The sequence below is a fragment of the Phocoena sinus genome, chromosome 15 (genome assembly GCF_008692025.1).
Source record: "Phocoena sinus isolate mPhoSin1 chromosome 15, mPhoSin1.pri, whole genome shotgun sequence".
In the NCBI taxonomy this organism is placed as follows: domain Eukaryota; kingdom Metazoa; phylum Chordata; class Mammalia; order Artiodactyla; family Phocoenidae; genus Phocoena; species Phocoena sinus.
The window spans coordinates 68,818,584-68,841,647 of NC_045777.1; the positions used below are offsets into that span (position 1 = coordinate 68,818,584).

Here is a 23,064-nt window from a genome sequence, read left to right on the forward strand (position 1 = left end):
TGAGACCACGTGATTACGCTCCCCCCCCACCCTCCGCCAATATAGACACCAGGCCCTTTCACACCCGCTGTGCGGGGCTCATTCAGGTCCCACGCGTGGGAAACCATTCATCCATCAGCCCTTCAAGTGCCATCGCCTCCTGAACTTCTCAACCTGAGCTGTGTTCCTCCTTTATAACGTCTGTGATACACAGACGTGTATGCGGAGCTTATCACTGCACTATAGCCATCCACCTGCCTGGCTGCCCAGGACTGGGGCCCCTTGAGGACTGGGACAAGGTCTCCTACACCTTTGTGTGACCAGCGTCTGGGACAGGACCCAGCTCACAGCAGTGCTCCGAGAAAGTCAGCTAAAGGGAAAGATCAACTTCAGAGGTGAGTTACATTTCTATTGTTTCCATCAGGCGGAAAGAAGTTAAAATAATAGGATATGGGAAATGATTACTCACCCTTCATTTTTGGCCCATAACAAGTTAGGGCCTAACACGATTGCAATGTTGCTGGGAGTCATTTTGTTAATGTCACTGGTCTGAGCAAGCTTTGCAAGGAACTTGATTAAATACCTATGGAACAAAAGAGAAGGGGGAGAGCATCTACTCTGAAATATTTGGAGGAATAGTATCTCCCTGCCTGAGGGGCGCTCAGCCCCAGACTGCTCAGGTGCTAACTGCAGGGTGTTAAATGACTAAATCCAAATCGGACTCGGGGTGTGTTCTTTGTTTCATGGAACAGATAGTTTAGGGCTTGAAAGGTGAAAACAGATCAAACGTAAACCTCAAAGATTCGATCTCTATATGCTGTGTATTTCTTTCTTTTTTTTTTAACAACTTTATTGGGGTACAATTGGTTTACAATGGTGTGTTAGTTTCTGCTCTATAACAAAGTGAATCAGTTATATATATACATATGTTCCCATATGTCCTCCCTCTGCTGTGTATTTCTAATCCATTTCTCCTTTATGCCCTATCTACCCCGAAATAGATTATACTATGATTAACAATGGGATCAATGTTTTTAATACAAACATAATAAAAAAACAGAAGTATAGTCATATTGCTTAAAAGAAACTGTATTTGAAAATGCTTTAGGCTGTAATTATGAAGATATCCAATCTATCATATAGATATACTCTCTTATGTACAAGAACAGCACTATAAAAGCAAAAAATTAAGGACAACTCAACTATCTACCAATAGGGGGCTGATTAAATATGGACAAACCTACAGGATGTATATTAAGCAAAGAAAGCAAGGAGGAGAATGATGTATATAATATACATTGCCATTTGTTTTTTTAAAAAAGTGAAAGCTGTGAGAGAAAGAAATGTTTGTACGTATGTATATGTATATATATATTTGATTCTATATGTATCATCTCTTGCTGAAAGGATATATGAGAAACTGAAAACATAGGTTGTGTCCCAGGAGAGGAAGTAGGGTGGCTGGGAGAGAGGAAGAGGAGAGAGATTTTTTCCAATGTACATCTTTGAACTTTGAACCATGGGAATGTCCTCCCTATTCAAAAAACAATTAGTAAACATTTTAATGAGTAAATTAAACAAAAGAAAAGGCTAAATCCCAAAGTAAAAGAACTGTAATTCAGTCTCCACCATAAGACACGAAATAGGCTAAGAGTATCTGCAATTCCAAGCTGGATGTGTTAAATGAATCAAATAAGGAATATTATATATATCAATGCACTCATAAGGCAAAATTGAGAGTTAAGATGTTAAAAGAGAATGTTTAGCTTAGCTTGGTGACAGGACCTAAGACTGAAATTAACGGTCGAGTGGCATACCAGAAATTTCACCAGTCAAGTACTTGTCATTTTGGACCACATCCTCTCACAACACTTTCTTTGGTTTTAAATGACTTTGTTACCTGGGGCTACCTTTTACCCTTCTCTCTATGCTTCTTCAAAGTTATATTTTAAGTCAAAGGGAAAACAGAGGTTAAATCCTAGAAAGTTATTCCACGGTAAAATTTCCTGAAAACATAGTCATTCCATAAACTAATACAGAATCTGCATTTCTTGGCATTTTATTTAGTAGGATGATTTGTGCTCTGCTTAACATAAATTATGTAGCATATACGAAAGATATTACAGAAAGTACAGCTATTGTTTAATTTTTGCCTTGCAGATACTGGACAATTTAGACTCCGACATACTGTCAGTCAACGTTTCCACAAGAATTTTTTTCCCCAATAGCTGCAACGATAAAATGATCCGGCAACTTACCTATTAATGCCAGGCACAATCAATGTGCTTCAGCATCACAGTGATATACATCCAAACCCATTCCCAGCAAGCCCGAGTTACTCTCCAGAGGATTTTTTTGACGTGCCAAACATGCTTGAATTAATGGCCTCTCTGCTGTGGATTAAACCATTCTTCACTGTAGCCTGGTGGCTTAATTTGCAGAACGCCAATCATACATACCTAAAGTTAACAAAATTTTGTGGTGGCAACTTCTGACATGTTCTCCATAAATCCTGAAGTTTTTTGTCTTGATCTTGTACACTGAGGAAAAAAAATTATTCGTAACCATTTATTAATACTCATTTTAGGAATACCTGTGTCCATCTGCTATATTAACAGCGATGCCTCTACTGACAGAGAAAGCACAGCTGGAAAACAGCACAGCGGGAGTTCCCTGGTGGTCTAGTGGATCAGGTGTGGTACTTTCACTGCCATGGCCCGAGTTTAAGCCTTGGTCAGGGAACTGAGATCCCATAAGCTGCATGGTGCAGCCAAAATTTTAAAAATCAATAAATTTTTAAAAGCCCAGTTTTTTTTTTTTTTTTTTTTTTTTTTTTTGCGGTACGCGGGCCTCTCACTGTTGTGGCCTCTCCCGTTGCGGAGAACAGGCCCTGGACGCCAGGCTCAGCGGCCATGGCTCACGGGCCCAGCTGCCCCGCAGCATGTGGGATCTTCCCGGACCGGGGCACGAACCTGTGTCCCCTGCATCGGCAGGCGGACTTTCAACCACTGCGCCACCAGGGAAGCCCAAAAGCCCAGTTTTTGGGAAAGAAATTTGGAGTCAAATACTAACTAACATACTCTGAGCAGTGAGTCAGCCTTGCCAAGACTCAGTCTCCTGATGTGCCAACCTGGGGATAAGAATGTTAATTCTGCCAAGTGACCGTGAGGCTTCAGAGGCAGAACAAGGAGGGACCCCCTCGACCAATGCATGGCACACAGGAGACATTCTGAAAATTCTGTCTAGAAAATGTGTATATTCACGTACAGCCTTGGGGAGCCAGATGCTCCCAGCACCCAGACCCCTGGGTCTTCTCCCTGCTCTCAGTACTGCTCAAAGGCTCCAGGCCAAGAAGCCCTTTCTGTTGTGAAGCAACTGCTGGAGGTCTTCTGCTGTAGAGTTCCGACGTGCAAGCTTTCACAGCCCCAAAGAGCCTGCAAAGCAGAGTCAACTCTGCCCACCAGCAGCACAGTGTTCGAAGTTGCCCACACGACATGCCTTTGGACTTAAAACCTCCTCCACAACTGAACCAGCCTGCAGAGCTTCGGGTAGGGGTTAAACATGATTATACTTTAGAAGCTGGGTGACGTGTCACCGGGAGGGGATGACAGTTCTCAAGTGTAGAAGCGACACACCGGTGGACGGATACCTTCCCTTACAGCTTATTTCCTCACAGGATGAGTTTGGGAGTCTCAGAACAGAGAGAAGAGTCAAGGCCTAGGAGAAGCGAAGGAGCCCACCCAATACGAGACCCTAGAACCCCGACCTGACACTGAGGGCAGGTTCCATTCCTTCAGCCCCACAAACACGGGCACTCACGGCAGGCTGCGCCCTGGGCTGGGTTCCAAGGACACAACCAGACCAAGGACTTACTCTGACTTTAAAATCCTCACCACCTACCAGGGACAAAGTCTCTCACTCCACAGCTACGGAGAAAAGCTCAGATGCCTGGTTCAGGTGACGACATAAAGCTCGTCGGAGCACACAGCTTATTTGATGGGAACGGGTGACTGCATCTGAAGACGGTGGGGGAGGAGTGGAAGGGCAGGGGAGATGTGTTCCTCTTCCCTTACAGGTGAGAAATTAGGCACCTCTGAGTGAGAACCGGGAGGGACAAGTTGACAAGGAGGTGGGCTGGTCGGCGGGAGAGAAACCTCTAGAACTTTTGCAACAAGACTGCCTTGCCTAAACCAACTACTTCCGGGCAGACGGAAGCTGGGAATGGAGGGGAAGGGATAAACAACAGGAACTCCAGCTTTGGGGCAGAGAGCTCTGGGTCTGAATTCCAGCTCTGCCAATTATTTGATGCCATTCCTCCCCCAGCCTCAGTTTCCTCATCTGTAAAAGGAGGATAACAACAACTTCTGCCTTTTATGTCATTAATTACGGGCTACAGGAAGTAATGGGCATAAGGATTACCACGGTACTCAGAACTCAGTAAGTGCTCAGTAAACATCAACTATTGTTACTGATAATGGTAACATTATATCATTACACAGCTGAGCTCCCACACAGCTCTAAACACACGATTTTAATGTTATTATTATTATTTTAAAAAAATTATTTATTTATTTATTTTTGGCTGTGTTGGGTCTTCGCTGCTGCACGCGGGCTTTTCTCTAGTTGCGGTGAGCGAGTGCTATTCTTTGTTGTGGTGCGCGGGATTCTCATTGCAGTGGCTTCTCTTGTTGCAGAGCACTGGCTCTAGGCGTATGGGCTTCAGTAGTTGCAGCACGCGGGCTCAGTAGTTGTGGCACACGGGCTTAGTTGCTCTGCTTCCCGGACCAGGGCTCGAACCCGTGTCCCCTGCATTGGCAGGTGGATTCTCAACCACTGCGCCACCAGGGAAGCCCTTTAATGTTGTTTTTATGATCCCCAAGGATAAGATGATTTACAAAGGGGACAGAGTATTGCGTCGTTTCCTTTAGCTTTTAAAACTAGGCGTTCTTTAAACTTACCTTGCAACTTGTGTCCATTCTTCATACAAATTAAAAGTCATCAAAGGTTCAGGCAGTTCCCGTAAATAGGACTTTAAAGCACCTGAAATTATTAACACCCTCTTTGAGTATGACAAGGGGCAAGGCCGGAACTCTCAGGATATATTATTTTGCAAATTGAAATGATCTCAACTATAACCGTTCACAATGTATAGAATAAATCATGAATTGGCAGGAGTGGTTACAGAATGAAATGCTCATAAAACAATTTCCATCCCTCGTAAAATATATTGAGAGATCAATAGAAAATAAAATTAGTTTCAAAGCTATCTTCTTAATAAGACATCACCTCTCTAGGCAGATGGAGATTTGGGGGTAAAAGGGAAGAAAGTAAAAGCACGCCTCTAAACATTTGGATTATAAGCTACCTTCACCTTTACTTAATAATCAGGAAAACAAAACAAAACCCCCAAAACAGGACTAGAAAAGATATGTATGTGTAAGTGTACACACACATGCTTTTCAGTTTTATTTGTCATTTCAGTTTTGTCACTTAAACTTATAAGGAGACCATGTAATTTTAACTGTCACTTAATATTGGATCTTTAACTGATGATCTGTTACCACCTTGAGGGCGCCTCCTTGGAGCTCACCTGCTACAGCATGGGGGTCTGAGTAGAACTCATCCAGGTGAGAAGTAGAACAGTCTAAAGCAGCTTTCAGTTTCTTTAACTTGGAGGCCCCAGCCCCAATTCGGAAAAGGCCCTGAAGACAACGAAAAGCCGTTAGTGTCAAGTTCAAGTTGTGAGCCTTACACTGACTGGCAGTAAAAATCTAATGGAAGAGCCTTCCACCCACCCCGCACCCCCAGCTCCAGCACAGCTTATCCAGGAGAGCTGCAGGGCTGCCGGGAGGAGTAAAGAGGACTGAGCTTGTACCCCGGGCAGAGTGACAGGCAGAGAGCAGACCATTTTCAATCAGTGCTAGCTCGTGCCCTGCCCCATTGCCAAAATAACCATGCCTGTTAGGAATCTATTTAAAAGCTATATTTCATACTTCCACCAGGTTGATCACCATGGATTTTCTAAATTTAGGAATATTTTTTAAAAACTGAAATCTCAAGAAAAATTGTTAGGCTTGACTACCGGTCACTTTCACTGCCCTAAATGTTACGCAGAGAAAAACCCATGACAGGTCAGCCACGGGAGCAGGCCTGATGGAGACGTTGGGCCAGCACTTATAAGACTTGGGCTTTTAGCAACATTAATCTAGGCAGTTTCCCAACCTCAGCAGTACTGATATCTTGGGCCAGATAATTCTTTGTTGTGAGGCTGTCCTGTGCACTGAAGGATGTCTAGAAGCATCCCTGGTCTCTACCCCCTGGATAGACAGTAGCAACTCTTCCCCCTGCTCCCCAAGTTGTGACAATCAAAAATGTCTGCAGACCTTGCCAAGTGTTCCCCGGAGGCAGTGAAACTGGCCTTGGGTGAGGAGCTCTCATCTAGGCTGTTAGGAGCTGAGGTCACGTTGATGGGGTCAGGGTGTGGGGGCGTGACTGGAAGCAAATGCAAGGAAGGTTCCCCAGGGGGTTTCTTGATCTGGGTGCTGATTACATGGGTGAGTTCAGATGGTGAAAATGTATCAAGCTGTTCACTTATGATACATGCACTTTTCTATATGTACGTTACACTTCAATACTAAGCTTTCAAAGGTTAAAAGAAGACTTGTGTTTTGATTCTAGCTCTGCCCCGGCATGAATTCCTCGTGTGCTGAATTCCTTGTCTACACAAGAAGAGTAATGAGACCTGCGCTGCTTGGTTCATGGGGTTTTCTGGGTAAGGATTCCACAAAATAAAGTATGTAAATGCCCCTCCCACTGCCACCCGACAACATAGTTCTACACAAATATAAAATTCGTGTTATTAGAAACTAAAGCTCATGGGAGCTCTGGTTCTACAGCACCTCATGAAATTCATTTTCACAAATCACAACCACAGTGTAAAATGAAATAATCAAATGGGACCAACAAGAAAAAGGCAGAGTGTACTGCAGGTAGGCAAGGTAAGTACTGCTCTGTGAAACCCTGTTTCATTTAGGGTCTACCACGGCACCACGGACAGGGTCTCAGCGTGAAATGTGGTCACGGTGAGCGCGGTTGGAGAGCCACTGGTCTGCAGAGGCCGGCCGGGGCGGCGGGGTCTCACCTCCTCCTTCATGCCCGTCTCCAGGAGCAGCATGACGCAGGCCTCGAGGGGCAGCGCGATCTCACGCCCGCTCCGCTTCAGGTGTTCTTCCAAAGGCGTCCCGAAGGCGGGCTTCTCTGCCCACTTATCTAGAGCAGCAGACCATTCAGTAAGACACTAGACAACCTCACGGCATTGCCAAGTTATTTCCTCCCCCAAACTACTGAAGGGGATTTTTCTTTTTTTTTTTTTTTAAAGCCCGTAGCCAAGGATTTGGAAAGGGGGAAGCATCTATTCTCTTCGCTTTTGTCAGTTCCCATTTACTAGGGTACAAAATGTGTGCCAGCCTGGGGAGGTGACCAGTGGATCAGCGCCCTGACGTGCCTACGTGGCACCCAATGCAAGATGCCCAGTGGAAGCTGCGATGGTGCTTCTGGCCCAGCATCACACCCGCATTTACCCGAGACGGGTGGGCTGCCTTGCGCTAAAACCAATGGTCCATCTAGGCACACTGTTTTCACTGAAATTTATCTAGCCATGAAAAGCATAACTGGTCTTCTACCTAGAGGACGAGAAATAGACTCCTTCCATTAAAAAAGGAAATAATTTCTTAAAAATTTAAACACAGGCCAAGCATTGTCATACAGGACTGGAGAGGGCCCATGCCAACCCCTATTAGAGGTGACATCTCCAGGACATGCAGCACTTCTGGTGCCATATCCCCAAAGAGTCCAAGGTTCTGAGTAGGAGAGAATGTAGCCCCAAGGCAGCTGAGGCTGGAGGCTGTGCTGACAGCAGCAAAGCAATACTGCTTATTATTTTCCAGTGATATGCTCTGCTTCGTTCCACAAAAGATTTGAGGCAGCTTAGCAAAAAGACATACAATAAAGCGGGAAACAGAAACAGGCATTTCGGACATGGATGTATTAAAGGAGAGTAAGAGGGGTGTGGTTGGGCCCAGCCTGCCTGGCGGGGTGCAGAGATCCAGCACTGACTGAGAAGCACACAGAAGCCAAAGGGGGCACACCAGCTGGTGGAAAATACTCCACTGGGGAAGCGTGGTTCTTTCCAGCGACAGGAAGGGCTCATGTCCCTCTCAGCCTGTGGACGTGTGTCCTTCAGCCACTCTGGTATTCGAATCCTGGATTCCAGGCAGGCAGTGTAACCCTAGCGTGGCTCTGACACTGCCCTACACGTGAGAGCAGGTGGGGCCCATCACAGGAAGGAAAGTGAGATCCCACAAACCCACAGACCTGGGCGCTTGTGAAAAGTCAAAACTTGATGGAAAGAGCAAGTAGGGTAAAGGTTAAAGGAAGGGGTGGGGAGGGCGGAAGGCACTCTCAGAACTGTCCGGAGGCCCCTCGTCCCTGGCTTCAGCCCCGGCCCTGGTCAGTGGAATTCCAAACACAAGAAGCATCCAAGGGCCTGGCCCTTCTCAGAGCTCTGCGACAGTCCTCTCAAAGGCCAGATCTTACCTTGAATACTTTCTCTCTTTTATCTAAAGCAATGATTCTCAACGCAGGCAGAAAAGGGCCAGCTGACCCTTCGCCTGGGCGGATACATCAGAATCACCCAGGGGAGTTCTGCAAACGACTCCTGCCGTCACCTCCCCATGCCCGACCCTACTATGCTGAGAGGCGGGCACAATCCAGACTCCTGCTGGAACTTTCTAGTAAACCCTGGACAGGGTGCCCCTCCCCCACCTCGGTGGAAGGTTGGCAGAGGGTGGAGGTGAGAGCCGCTGACCTAGAGGCCACTCCAGAGGCAAACTCCACCGCAGGGGCTGCTCCTCAAACCACAGACCTCTGACATGCAAGGCCCTGCAGCAGGCACCCAGAGTTCACAGCGGCCCCCCCCGCCCCTGGGATGAGAGCAGTCTACATGTGAAGAAAACACAAGACACACAGGCAAACGCACAACAGCAATGAACAAGACAAGACGTGTTTGCTAAGCCGTGGCAGAAAAATGGTATAGACTAGGGTCGCAAACACAATCGTCTGCAGGGGCCGGATGGGCACTGGAGGTGCGGGATCGGGGTGGGGAGGGCGTGGTCGGCCAAGACGCAGTAGCTGCTCCTTGGCGTCAGAGCAATGTCACCACGCGGGAAAGCAGACCCAGCATCACCAGGCCCTCTGGACTTTCAAGAGAAGCCAGAAGTTAGCACTGTTATGTGAAAAGAGTGATTTTTAAATGATGGCAGTTAGTTTAAAAAGAAATTTATTTTTATTTTTAATGAGATATGGCTGTTTGCGACTTCTGGTGTAGACCATAAATGCTAGAGTGATTCAGGAGATGAAAGTGTTCACTGTTGGCTTCAGTTGTCAGAGAAGGCTTCTCAAAGAAGGGGAGCTTGACGAAGGTCTTAGAAGATGGACAGGAATTAAATAGACCAGGAGGACTTAGGCTGAGAAAAGACCAGGGATCCTGAGTCTGGGGATGGACACTTTATTCCACACTTGTGCACCGGGCAACAGGGGCATGGAGTAGAGTGAGGCAGTGAGAATGACGAGGAGGGCACAGCAGAGGGAAAAAGGCACAGAACCTGGCGAGAGGGTATCAGAAAGGAAGGAAAAGATGGCTCCGAGGTTTGAAACCTGGATTGTTTGGAGAAAGGAGGTACCAAGGAGATGGAGGCGGGGAGGAAAGGCCAGCTGGTATGGGGGAAGCATCAGTTTGCTTCTTGAGATACGCTGAGTTTAAGGTGACAGCTGGTCATCAAAGGGAACTGACACTGAGGCTGAGAGGACAGAGATGCAGGTGTCAGTGGAGGCCACCAAAATGAGGGGATTTTGAGAGAAAAGGTGGGAGGGAGGGAGAAGAACACAGGAGAAAGGACTGGATCTCAGGAAAGGCTTGACTTCTGAGGAGGGGACAGACATGAAGGAAACACAGCCTCAACAATGACAGAAAACAATCGAGTGAAACGAGGGGAAAAAAACTGACAAGGAAGAGACGGCTCAAGCCACGTCAAATGCCAGAACGTAACAATCAGAATCATCCACCCATTGGGACTTGCAATGTTTCTTTGTCTGTTTGTTTTAATAGCAGAGTGACTGGGAGTAGAAACCAGACTGCAAAGTGTTAGGGGTGGGAAGGGGGTTAGAAAACAGAGGTGGCCGACGGAAATGAGTCATTCGAAGAACCTCCCAGGAAAACGAAGGAGAATGCAATGAAATGGGGCATCACGCTGAGGACAGGCAGGTACCAAACTAAGGCCAGCCGACCGAGAGTGTGAGACCAGGGTGCACAGGGGCACGGGGCAGACGGGCAAGTTTTTTTTTTCTCCTACCGTAAGAACACTCTGAGTCTTTCTGAAAACAGAGAAGAAGGAAGTGGAGGACAGAACTAAGACGAGAGGCAGATTTGCAGACAGGCAGAGGTGAGAAGGGTTGAATTCCAAGGCTTGGGTGAAGGCGGCAGCCTTAGAGAGAAAGAAGAATCTCATTTCCTTCACTGGCTACTCCCCCTCACACACCAGCTTCCCTTGTTCCATCCTCAACCTCTTCCCTGCCCCTGCCTGTTCCCCATGACTTTCTGACATACTGCTCTAGGGAAAATAGCCTTGGTAAAAATAGAATGGGAGTTTAAAAAAAGGGGGCATGGAGCTGCTTAAATCTTCTCTTTTTTGTGCCCGTTAAGTCAACCTTTCCAAACCAGGCTTATAGCCATTCAAAGGCTAGGATGATGATGTTTACTGTTTTGTCCTGTGCACAGAAGGTACCCCATAAACACAGGCTCCCGGTGTTCTGAACTGGGCCAGCAAGAGTCGACCCCTTGCGAGGCTGACTGTTCGCCAGCAGCTTCATTCCTTTGCACTCTGACTCAACCCCATTACCCATGGATTAGGAAATGGGATCACTCTGGAAAGCAAGGGCAGCTCGTCCTCTGAAGATTGGCCCAGCAAATCAGAGCCACTACACTCAAGATGGCTAAAGACCTGGCTAAGGGGTCAGTCAAGACATAGCATTTTCTTTGCTTTTTTTTTTGGTCGCGCTGTGCGGCATGTAGCATCTTAGTTCCCCGAGCAGGGACCAAACCTGAGCCCCCTGCAGTGGAAGCGCGGAGTCTTAACCACTGGGCCGCCAAGGAAGTCCTAAATAGAATTTTCTGATTCCAAAATCTAAGGACTTTCAGGCACAAAGTCACACCCTGCTGGGATTGCCTGCAATTTAGGGGAGGAGGAGTGGTATTCTTGAGGGGCCAGTGCGTACGCACAGACATAACCAGCCCCATACACACACATGCTCAGTCTCTTTCACAATCACAGAATCATCACCTGGCTTTCACATCACAGGATCAGCACCTGGCTTGATCCTCTTTCAGCTTGAGACCAGTGGTTCTGTCTGGGGCACCTGAGTTCCAAATGTCAGGACTATACCATAAGCAAAAGAGTATAACAGGTCCAAAGGTGACAGAGGAATGTCTGATCATTTACTGATCTCTGCGGATAGATGCTCTGATGGCAAATCAGAGAGAATTAGAATCGAAAGAGTTAAAACTAAACATCAAAGGCAAGTTTGGTCCACTCATAAGTTGAGGGTAGGATCTGCAATGTGCTTAAATATGGTGGGCAAAGTGAGTGCTGATGAGAACAAGATCTGAACGGGGTGGTCACGGTCTCACGATTCAATCACACTGATTATGTGCCTGATGATGCGGTATCAGGTACTGGCTTCTAAAATTCCTTTTGGGAAGTCCAAACTTTTTTTCATAGGATGTATGCTCTTGGAATCACAGGGCTAGAATTAAGCCCTATGAAACAAATAACTGATTTGCAAAGAGATAATTAGAGGCTAGAATGTTTTGAGCCTATTTAGAAGATAGAAAAACAGATGCTTCCCCCAAAGGGTGCAGCTTTCTCTTCAACTGAAGATTTCAGAAGAACTGCAAATGTTCCATTAGTATGTTAATTTGCGTTTGGAAGAAATTAGAGAATGCAGCAAGGGAAGATGAAAGTGTGCTGGGAAATAGTGCCCGCCTAGGCAGAGAGGCTTTGTCCAAAGGAAATGCATGCAAAGGAGCTGAGTAAAGAAGAACAGAGGCAGAGGTGGCAGAGGCGAGAAGGAGGCATCAGGCCAGCACGCAGGTTACGTTACCTTGATGGGCTCGCAATTCGGGAAGGGCCTTTTCTAAGACTGCTAATGCTTTTCTATGGTAATCTGCTTGAGCTTCTAATAACTGAGAACAGACCCACATTCAAAAACAAAAGTAACGTTAGCATTGGATGGACACACACACAATGGCTGAGCAAAACCAAAAATGACATCTTTTGCAAAAAAGCTAAAATGACTCAACTTTTACAATGCTTTAACGTCTTGTCAGGGCAAAGTGCTTACCGTAACAAAAAATTTGCCATACTCCCCTTCTTTGGCCATAAAATTGTACATATCCGCTGCAAGTTGATCCTGGGCAAGTGGAAGAGAAGATATGTCATTGAAGAAAAATGAGGTGAAAGAAAATAGCATCTACGAATTGATCTGTGAGCTCCTAGAGCAAACTGTAATGAAACAGCTGCAGATTAAATGTCCATCAACTCACTGGTACAATCATACACAGGGATAATGAAAAGAATAATCAAGCTTATTATGGACTGACATGGAAAGATCTCCAAGGTTTATTATTAATATGCCTTGTTAAGAAGCAAAGCACAGAGCACTACTTCTGGTATGGTATGTTATTTTCTGGGTAAAAAAGGGAGAGGAAATATTTTTATCACCATGTTTGTATAAAAATACCCCTAGGGAAAAAAGCAAGAACTTAGTAACAGTGGTTACCTGTTGAGAGCAGTGGAAATTAGGAGGAGGAGGAGGACAGGGGCAGAAGAAAGACTTTACTGTATACTGTTTTATACTTTTTATATCTGAACTAATGTAAATAAATTACTTACATAAGAATTAAAAAATTAGCTTAAAACTGATAGACTGGGCAATTGGATATACCCATATTTCCAATTTTCAAATACATATACATATTCATATATATACATATATATTTTTTTAATGTACTACCTTCTGTTTTGGATTGGCCTCTGTATCTAGGAAAGTAAAACATTTCCCTGAGAGTTCACAAATAAATATAGACCTGCTTTCATGAGGGTTTGAACTTTGAGTTGATTCTCTGTGTGGTCCAGGAATCCTCGAACTGAGAAAGTTTAGTTTAAAATGGCTTGGTAATACTCTCTGGGAGACTCACTCCTAATCCCCAGAAGTCCCACAGATAAAGTCCCTCTTAAAATGAGCTCACAGTACAAAACTGCAAAATAATCCACCATAAAGGAAACTCCCACCACTCTCATAGAGAACTTCAGAAAACAGAATTAACTAACGAAGACTTAAAATAAGTATATATAAATGATTAAAAGCATTAAAAAATAAATACTAGGGGCTTCCCTGGTGGCGCAGTGGTTGAGAGTCCGCCTGCCGATGCGGGGGACACGGGTTCGTGCCCCGGTCTGGGAGGATCCCGCGTGCCGCGGAGCGGCTGGGCCCGTGAGCCATGGCCGCTGGGCCTGCGCGTCCGGAGCCTGTCCTCCGCAGCGGGAGAGGCCACAGCGGTGAGAGGCCCGCGTAACGCATAAAAAAAAAAAAAATAAATAAATAAATAAATAAATAAATAAATAAATACTAAAAAGAATAATGCACTATCAAAAAAGGCAGACTTGAAGAATTAGAACTTTAAAATGAAAAATATAGCCAACAAAATTCAAAACTCAATGTTAATTAAACAGCAGATCAGACATAGCTAAAGAGAGAATCAGTGAAACAGAACTTAGATCTCAGGAAATTACCCAGAAGTTAACATAAAGAGAGAAGGAAATAGAAAATATTTTCATAAGTTTTTACCATTTGACTTTCTGACAAGCTGTGGTATGTAAGTTAAAAGAAGTCTCTCAAAAAAAAAAAAAAAAAGAAGTCTCTCTTTGGGCTTCCCTGGTGGCACAGTGGCTGAGAGTCCGCCTGCTGATGCAGGGGACGTGGGTTTGTGCCCCGGTCTGGGAAGATCCCACATGCCGCGGAGCGGCTGTGCCCGTGAGCCATGGCCGCTGAGCCTGTGCATCCGGAGCCTGTGCTCCGCAATGGGAGAGGCCACAACAGTGAGAGGCCCGCGTACCGCAAAAAAAAAAAAGAAGTCTCTCTTTTAACTTAGCCTATAATGCACCAGTTCAAACCCCCAAACTACTAGACAAATTTATATCCAATAAGGAGCCACTAGCCAAGATCTAGGTTAGACCAGATATGAAGAAGACTGCTGCATAAATGACACTGGCAAAACTACAACTCTTCTGAACAAGAATAAGCCAGTGCAAGACTTTTGTCAGAAGCATTTGTGTGATTATCATCTTTTTAAACGTAAAGGCTATGGCATGACTTTGTGAGTCCAGTATTAATTCTTACCCACTATATTATTTTCAACAAGTCATTTTACTGCAGTTAACTGCCCAAGGTTTGCCATCATGAAAAGTGAATTATAGCATGACCTGAATAAACTAAAATATAGCAGTCTTAATGCTACCTAGTAGAATGTGGAGACCATTATTGGAAAATGATGAATAATAAGAGGAGGAAAAGTCTCAGGCGATGATCCTAAGATTCACCAAAGACCTGTTTCTTTACCACCTCAAATAACATTTGGAATAAACATTTATCTTTGTAGATAGATGCATAGAGAATAACCACCTAGTCTGGAATTTAGATTATGAGATACAAATTTTCATTTCTTCCAAATTAGAAGCCAATTGTCCTAGCAACATTTTAAAAATAATCCTTCCCTTTTCTATGGATATATGATGACCCCTTTACTATATATTCAACCCTTAAATATAACAGCATTCATTCTAGAAAACCTATACAATTCCATGGATCTATTTTTGTGCCTATTGCACCTTGTTTTAATTGCTGTAATTTTATGGTATGTTTTTATAGTTTTTCTCCTTTTATTCTCCCATTCTTCATTTTAAATAAGCTTAGACGTTTTTGTCAAGTTTTTAAAAATATCCTACTTGAATTTTTTTCAATTAATTATTTTTTTCTGCATTGGGTCTTCATTGCTGTGCGTGGGCTTTTTCTCTAGTTGCAGAGAATGGGCGCTACTCTTTGTTGCGGTGCACGGGTTTCTCATTGCAGTGGCTTCTCTTGTTGTGGAGCACAGGCTCTAGGCATGTGGGCTTCAGTAGTTGCGGCATGTGGGCTCAGTAGTTGTGGCTCACGGGCTCTAGAGTGTAGGCTCAGTAGTTGTGGCACACGGGCCTAGTTGCTCTGCGGCATGTGGAATCTTCCCAGACCAGGGCTCGAACCCGTGTCCCTGGCAGGTGGACATTGGCAGGTGGATTCTTAACTACTGCGCCACCAGGGAAGTCCCTGAATTTTATTTTTAAATAATGCTTTATTCTGAGTATAAAGTAATGTAGAGTCTTAGAAAATAAAGAAAGAAGGAAGAAGAAAATAAAACCTACCTTGAATATCATTCAGGGAATCCTAATAGGAATTATGTAAAACATTAAATAATTTGCAATATTTGACCTTTCATCCATCACTTGCAAAAACCAAAAGATTGATTTAAGTACATATTCATTAGGGAATTCTCCTACCTTGCACTGTTCTACTTTATTTCCAGCTTCATCCATCTCTTCCTTTAGGGTATCTATTTTTGATGGAAGCCCCTGAAAGTTGGTTCCTGAAGATTTGTGAGCCTGGTTCCATCTGCAAAGCACAGGCATAGCCATTATTTGAGAAGCAGCTGTATATGCTCAACCTTATGGAGTTAAGGACCTAATGGAGACAGACTCATTCCCCAAAACTGATTCTACCTGGGACAGGTATCAGCACCTAGGATGGCAGCTTCTCTGGAGTTTATCCTTTAAGAATGGAAACGGGCAAAGGTGACACTGGCTTCCCGCTGTGATGGGACTGTGGTAGTGCTGAGAGTAGCTGTCTGCTCTGAGCAGAGCTGGCCACGCCTCGTCCCATGCAAGCCCAACTGCTGCAAATCAATCCGTGGAACCCCTTCCCCTACTGTCCAATCTTGGGCTCTTACCCATCAAACACCCCCTTGTTCTCTTGCTTTGATCTAGAATGTTCCCTGTGCCACTGGGGGTCAGTTGCTGCTCTTCAGGACCCCTTATAACACCGCCTACTACCATCCTGACTTGTGATTACCTTCAGTAAGTGAAAGCCAGAACTTCGGTCATGGAGCTAGTAATTGATAGCTGTGAAAGCATGTTAAGAATTAAAATCATTTGTAAGGATAAATACTAGTATCTACAGCAAATCTGAAACATAATGTGGAATGTTTATATTCCCTTCATAAATAAGTCAAAAGGACCCCCTCCCCCAAAATTATACTATAGTAATAGTCGGGGGAAGTGAATGGGGAATAATAATCTAAAACAATTTCTATTTGGTTTTCAAGTGTGTTTTGACCTTCTGTTTAAATACGGACATGCCTGCTATGGCACTTTATTTATTTATTTATTTACCTTTCTTAAAGTCTTTACCTTTCAGACATGACAGAAAAATCTTATAGGTACACATGGAAAAGTAATACATGATCACAGTTGAAAGTGAAGACAATCTAGTCAGAAAGCTTTTACTCCTGTCAGCTAATGTTGAAGATGAAGGTCTGAGTATGACATGCTGCGGGGCTGAAAGCAATGGGAATTTGCCTTCTTCCTCTCCCTCTCCTTCAACAGGATCCACACCAACCTCCTCACAATCCTTCTCAAGGGCAGCCACGTCCTCACGGGCCTCAGAAAACTCTCCTCCCGCCGTGCCCTCACCCACGTACCAAAGGCACGCTTGGCATACATCAGGTCAAACTCGTGGTCCAGGCGAGCCCAGGCCTCAGCAATGGCTGTGGAGTTGCTCAGCATGCACACAGCTTGCTGTACTTTGGCCAGGTCTCCACCAGTGGGAGGCTGGTAATTAGTGCCAACTTTGAAGCCAGTGGGGCACCAGTCCACAAACTGGATGCTGCGCTTGGTCTTGATGGTGGCGATAGCAGCATTGACATCTTTGGGAACCACGTCACCATGGTACAACAGGCAGCAAGCCATGCATTTACCATAGCGAGGGTCGCGTTTCACCATCTGGTTGGCTGGCTCAAAGTAAGCATTGGTGATCTCTGCTACAGAAAGCTGTTCATGGTAGGCTTTCTCAGCAGAGATGACAGGGGCATATGTGGCCAGAGGGCAGTGGGTGTGGGGATAGGGCACCAGGTTGGTCTGGAATTCTGTCAGATCAACATTCAGGGCTCCATCAAATCACAGGGAAGCAGTGATGGAGGACACAATCTGGCTAACAAGGCGGTTAAGATTCGTGTAGGTTGGGCGCTCAATATCGAGGTTTCTACGACAGATGTCATAGATGGCCTCATTGTCTACCATGAAGGCACAGTCAGAGTGCTCCAGGGTGGTGTGGGTGGTGAGGATGGAGTTGTAGGGCTCAACTACAGCTGTGGAAACCTGGGGGGCTGGGTAAATGGAGAACTCCAGCTTGGACTTCTTGCCATAATCGACAGAGAGACGTTCCATCAGCAGGGAGGTGAACCCGGAACCAGTTCCCCCACCAAAGCTGTGGAAAACCAAGAAGCCCTGAAGACTTGTGCACTGGTCAGCTAGTTTCCGAATTGGGTCCAAGATGGGGTCAATGATCTCCTTGCCAATGGTGTAGTGACCTCGGGCATAGTTACTGGCAGCATCTTCCTTGCCTGTGATGAGCTGCTCAGGGTGGAAGAGCTGGCGACAGGTACCAGTGTGAACTTCATCAATGACCGTGGGTTCCAGGTCCACAAACAATGCCCTGGGCACATGCTTGCCAGCGCCTGTCTCACTGAAGAAAGTGTTGAAGGAGTCATCTCCTCCCCCAGTAGTCTTGTCACTTGGCATCTGGCCATCGGGCTGGATGCCATGTTCCAGGTAGTAGAGCTCCCAGCAGGCACTGCCGATCTGGACACCAGCCTGGCCAACATGGATGAAGATGCACTTATGCATGGTGGCTACAGGTCAGCAGGCACAGGCAACAGGAGTGGATACCGGGTCCTGGTTACCGTCCTCAACAAGCTAAGAGTCGAGGTTAAGTAACGCACTCTCTAGCACTTTAAATTTAAACATGGATATTACATAGATGCAGCATGAAAGCCCATGTTAGCAACTTATCAAGCTTCCCAGATGACTGCATTGCCCCCAGAATGCTCTGCCCTGCCCTCTTTCATGTTGCTGTTGTGATGCACTTCTCCACAGCAAGGCTTCAGTAAATCTGCTGAAGCTGGCAACGGAAAGAGCATGGACTTCGGAGTCTGACAGGCTGAAGTCTGAAGCTCGGTTCTACCTTCATCAGCCATGTGACCTTTGGCAACGGCCTCACCTCTCTGTGCCTCAGGTTGTCTCATCTGTCAAACTAAGGAAACAAATACCGTCTGCCCGGCAGAACTGTCACGGGCAGCAGAAGAGAGAATAAATATATATATGCCTGTGTGTGAATATGATGGATCCCCACTAATGTTAGCTATCACCATTCTCCTCCAGGGAAAAGCCACAGGAATAAGTCAAATAAAGAAGAAATATTGATCTGTTTCAGTTTCTCTAATACCTACTTTGATTTGTTAAGTGAACAGGACCATGAATGCAGGACCAAGAATCAGTGCTGAAATCTCCTCTGGGATACATGTGCTGCAGATGTAAGATTCCTGGCATCTATAATATCGCTCAACCAACTCCAGCCAGAGCGCACTCACGGCCTTGTTTAATTAACTATTAGAACATTTTTCCTTATCTTCAGCAAAAATCTACCACAGGGGGGCCTGCACTCCCTCCCTGATCCTGGTTCTGGCCACAGGGCTCTAATCACACGTGTGCGTGTGACAAGGAGACGGCAGACTCTGCGTTCAGAATCCTAGCCCTGCCGTTTATTATGTCTAAGATGCAAAGCAAGTCATAGACACGGCATGTGCAGGTGCCTCCAGTGTCTGTACAACAAGTCTCCTCTCAAAGTAGGGGGTGTCACGTAACCTCCTAACCTCTGTCCCCTCCAACTCTCACTGAAGGGCCTCTGCACTTAGTGTCCAACACGGAGCCTGACCCACAGCAAGCACCTACTCAATGTCTGGTGAAAACACAAGTGGACAAATGAATAGAGATTGCTGGGAGAATCGAAAGAGCTGACATATCACATACGTAGTCTGATATCTGGCACGTGGCAAGTGTCCAGTAAGTGGTGGCAATGATCGTGTTCACCATGTGCTAATTCCTAGATGTCCCTCTTATCATCTCAACTTTTCTTAAGTCAGGACATGTCTTACCAATTGATTTGTACATTTAATAAAGTGGTGTTTCTATTTCATTTCCCCCCCAAAATCGGATATTAAATCACTGGTGCATCTGACACTCAGCGACATTTTAGAAACAAGGAAATCTGCAATAAAAGCATCTGACACGGGGCTTCCCTTGTGGCGCAGTGGTTGAGAGTCTGCCTGCCAATGCAGGGGACACGGGTTCAAGCCCTGGTCCGGGAAGATCCCACATGCCACAGAGCAACTAAGACCGTGCGCCACAACTACTGAGCCTGTGCTCCGCAACAAGAGAAGCCACTGCAATGAGAAGCCCAAGCACCACAACCAAGAGTAGCCCCCGCTCACTGCAATTAGAGAGATCCCACGCGCAGCAACGAAGACCCAACGCAGCCAAAAAAAAGCATCTGACACGTAGAAAGTTAGTAAATGATCTCTGTATCTCCATTTATTTGCCGAACAGAAATAATCATGTCTACTTCACAAGAGTGCAATGAGGATTAAAAGAGTTAACGAAGCAGGGCTCAGCAAAGCCACTTGCTTTTGTAAATAAAGTTTTATTCGAACACAGACTTGCTCATTCATTTATGTATTGCCCAGGGCTACTTTTATGCTACAACAGCAGAGCTGAGTAGTTGGAACAGGGGGCATCTGGGTTGCAAAGCTGAAAATATTTAGTACCTGGCCCTTTACAGAACAAGTCTGTCAACGCTTGTATAAGGTATGAGAAAGGATGGGGCCCGTGGCAGCTACCTCCCTACTCCTTTCATATGAGTCATTGATACAAATGCCCTCACGGATGGAGCTGAGGCTGGAGCCCAGCCATGGAGCACTACAGACGGGTCATCTGACATCAGCCCTCTGGGATGGCTACTAGGTCTTACTTAGTTCCTCCCTGTTGAGCACAGCATTTCTTGATTGTGAAAAATGATCCTAACCACACAGGTGTTTTTTGACACAGTGGGACGCTTGGCAGCTGCTAAGATCACAGATCTATTTATTCCTAAACTCCACTACTCCAAGGACAACGCTCTTAGAACTGTCTGCCACCATTTCTTCTCCCCAGAATACACTTATTTAGGTTTTTTTTTTCCCTGTCTCCTTTCACTGTTGGTTGACTAAGAACAGGGTGTCCTAACATCATCCCGCTGCCATGCTTGGGAGAAAGAGGCCTGAAAGCAGGTGTAAGTAGGCTGTGACTCAGTCTGTGAGTCAAGTGTGTGAATCTGTGATGTCGTCTGTTTTGTGCACCCAGTGGTCTTTATCCGTGTTGAGGAGAGGGATGGTTGCTGGGGATGTGACAGAAAACCGTATTATTGGTTATTTTTCACAGCTTTATCTTACCTGGCTCTGACCGAGTCCCAGTCTAAAACCAATCTGGCGAGCTGCTTCCTCTGTTTCTGGATGTTAGGAATCTCTACCTGGACAGAAGAACACACCACATATGAAATGGGACAAGCTTCGGGGTTTTCAGTTTAACCTCTGAAAGTGCAATCTTTATTTACCATTTTCTTTTTCTTAGGCAAAGGATTTTGTACCCTCAACTTACTCCCCTTATTTCCAAAATGAAGTGTATGCCAAAGCCACTGACTATTGTTAAAGTTTCAGACACAAGTGAACCATTCCCCACCCAGCCCCCGCCAAAGCACCCACCTCTGCTATGCCGTACAGAGGGTCCACAATCTCCTTCTCGACAAAGACTTCATGCTGAGAGAGTTCCAGAGCCAGCTGATTCTCAGCATCTCCACACGTCTCCAGCATCTTCCTTTAAAAACAAGATGCCCAACAACAAACATACGTCCATTAAATCTGGCACCAGATTCCCACACTGAGCCAGCTCTGCTCTCCATACGATGGGAACGCATTAGGGCGCTATACAATAGAGACCTGAAAGTACTATAAACTTAGGGCGTGAGTCCACAGACTTGTGCTTTAAAATGAACAAGACTGGGCTTCCCTGGTGGCGCAGTGGTTGAGAGTCTGCCTGCCGATGCAGGGGACATGGGTTCGTGCCCCGGTCCGGGAGGATCCCACGTGCCGTGGAGTGGCTGGGCCCGTGAGCCATGGCCGCTGAGCCTCCGCGTCCGGAGCCTGTGCTCCGCAACGGGAGAGGCCACAAAGGTGAGAGGCCCGCGTACCAAAAAAAAAATAAATAAATAAAATAAAATAAAACGCACAAGGCTATCTCAGGTATAATTTGTGTGTACGCGTGCGGATGTGTGTAAACAGTGAGGTGAGAACTCACTGAAAGATTAGGTCCTCTGGTCAGGTGAAAAGGAAGTATTCTCAAAAGTACCCTGAAAATCTCTTAAATCATATGTAACGTTTATTATACTATACTGTTTTCTGTCTGCTAGTAAGTCCGGCCTAGGCAGTGTCCTTCAAAGAACGACAGAGCATTGTAGGTCGTGGAGCATGGCAGACCCTGGGAAATGGGCTGAAAAGTCCAAAGGCCATATCCAGCTGGGAAAGGAGGGCCCATGTTACAGCAGGAGAGAGCAGACAGGATCAAAGGACACTGGCCTTGTAGAGAAGCAAGTAGAAGGAAAGGTCAACCTTCCCTCTTACAATGAAAACAGCTTTATTATTAGATTTTAAACTTATTTATGTAATACATGCTCATTGTAAAAAAAAAAAATCCACATAATTCAGAAAAGGCACTATTTTGAGACAACCTCCACTGACATTACAGTGATCATCTTTAAAAGAAGTGACTTTTAAGGACTAAATGGGACTGGTCAGGGCTTATAAATCTGAGTCAACACCTGGACCACAGAAGGGACTGAGTTCTTTATATCCAAGCTCAGCAGATTAAATAATTGACCTTATCAATTACTTTTGTTATTGGCCCTTTGTATGATCTATCCTTGCTTCTACTAAAAGGAAGATTCTCTAGCATCCCAGTGGCCTCCCATGGGGCCTCAGCCTCTGGTCACACATGTGGCTGCCATGTACACCACCCAGCCATCCACCTCTACCAACTCACAGGGTGCATGGCTCTCTTTCTGAAATAGCCCAACTCTTACCCCAGGAGAGAGTCTTCTAGCTGAGTTGATGCTTCTTGCATATTCTGAGCGAGAGCTGTCACAGGGAGTTTTTTCTGGAAGGCAGAAGACAATGCATTTTTTTTTTTCATTATAATTGACACCCATTCTCAATTACCTACTTCAGGTCTTCAGTCACTGGTTTCTCCTCCAGGTAAACTGCACAGGTAAGAGATATCCTGTCTGGGTTCAGGTTCTGGTCTCAAAGGTATGAGTTGTGTGACTTAAGCTCTGTGTCAGTTTCCTCATGCCTGGAAATTAGGGATAACAGGGCAAGGGTCCTAGGGCTGTCCGTTGACTAAAGGAGATATTCAAGGTCAAGTACCCCAAGTAAATGTATCACGTAACATTTACTGAGTACATGATAAGTACTCAGTAAATGCTAGCTGCTATTATTACTGTTGTCGTTGCTGTTACTATAATTACTAGAATCAAGAGCACATTATGACCCAGGCGCTGGGGACATAAGACATACACCGTGCCCTCTGATTATCATGACAAATAAATGCAATGAAGTGCTCAATTTTAAAAACTTTTGCTAGAATACTCATTCTTAAACTGGCTCTTAAATTGGCTGGAATCATAAAGATTTAGATTTAGTTAAAGATCTGAAAATATCTAGCTAAATATCCAAAAAAT

General features: G+C 45.4%; 1 protein-coding gene and 1 pseudogene across 8 annotated transcripts in view; both read right to left on the reverse strand.

Annotated features, from left to right (window-relative positions):
• ARHGAP17 (Rho GTPase activating protein 17) overlaps nucleotides 1-23,064 on the reverse strand; it is a 91,166-nt gene that overhangs the window by 24,073 nt on the left and 44,029 nt on the right. For all 8 annotated transcript variants that reach the window (XR_004345608.1, XR_004345610.1, XR_004345609.1 and 5 more), the window contains 11 exons: nucleotides 22,408-22,481; nucleotides 21,035-21,146; nucleotides 20,726-20,802; nucleotides 15,687-15,798; nucleotides 12,436-12,504; nucleotides 12,196-12,277; nucleotides 7,121-7,248; nucleotides 5,570-5,681; nucleotides 4,938-5,019; nucleotides 2,439-2,519; nucleotides 449-562 (listed from right to left, as the gene is read on the reverse strand). Coding sequence is in view for 5 of the 8 variants with exons in the window: in XM_032603811.1 (XP_032459702.1) it covers nucleotides 449-562; nucleotides 2,439-2,519; nucleotides 4,938-5,019; nucleotides 5,570-5,681; nucleotides 7,121-7,248; nucleotides 12,196-12,277; nucleotides 12,436-12,504; nucleotides 15,687-15,798; nucleotides 20,726-20,802; nucleotides 21,035-21,146; nucleotides 22,408-22,481 (1,043 nt within the window). In the remaining 3 variants the exon portion in view is untranslated. The remainder of the gene's footprint in view (nucleotides 1-448; nucleotides 563-2,438; nucleotides 2,520-4,937; nucleotides 5,020-5,569; nucleotides 5,682-7,120; nucleotides 7,249-12,195; nucleotides 12,278-12,435; nucleotides 12,505-15,686; nucleotides 15,799-20,725; nucleotides 20,803-21,034; nucleotides 21,147-22,407; nucleotides 22,482-23,064) is intronic.
• On the reverse strand, nucleotides 16,189-19,445 carry LOC116739509 (annotated as a pseudogene).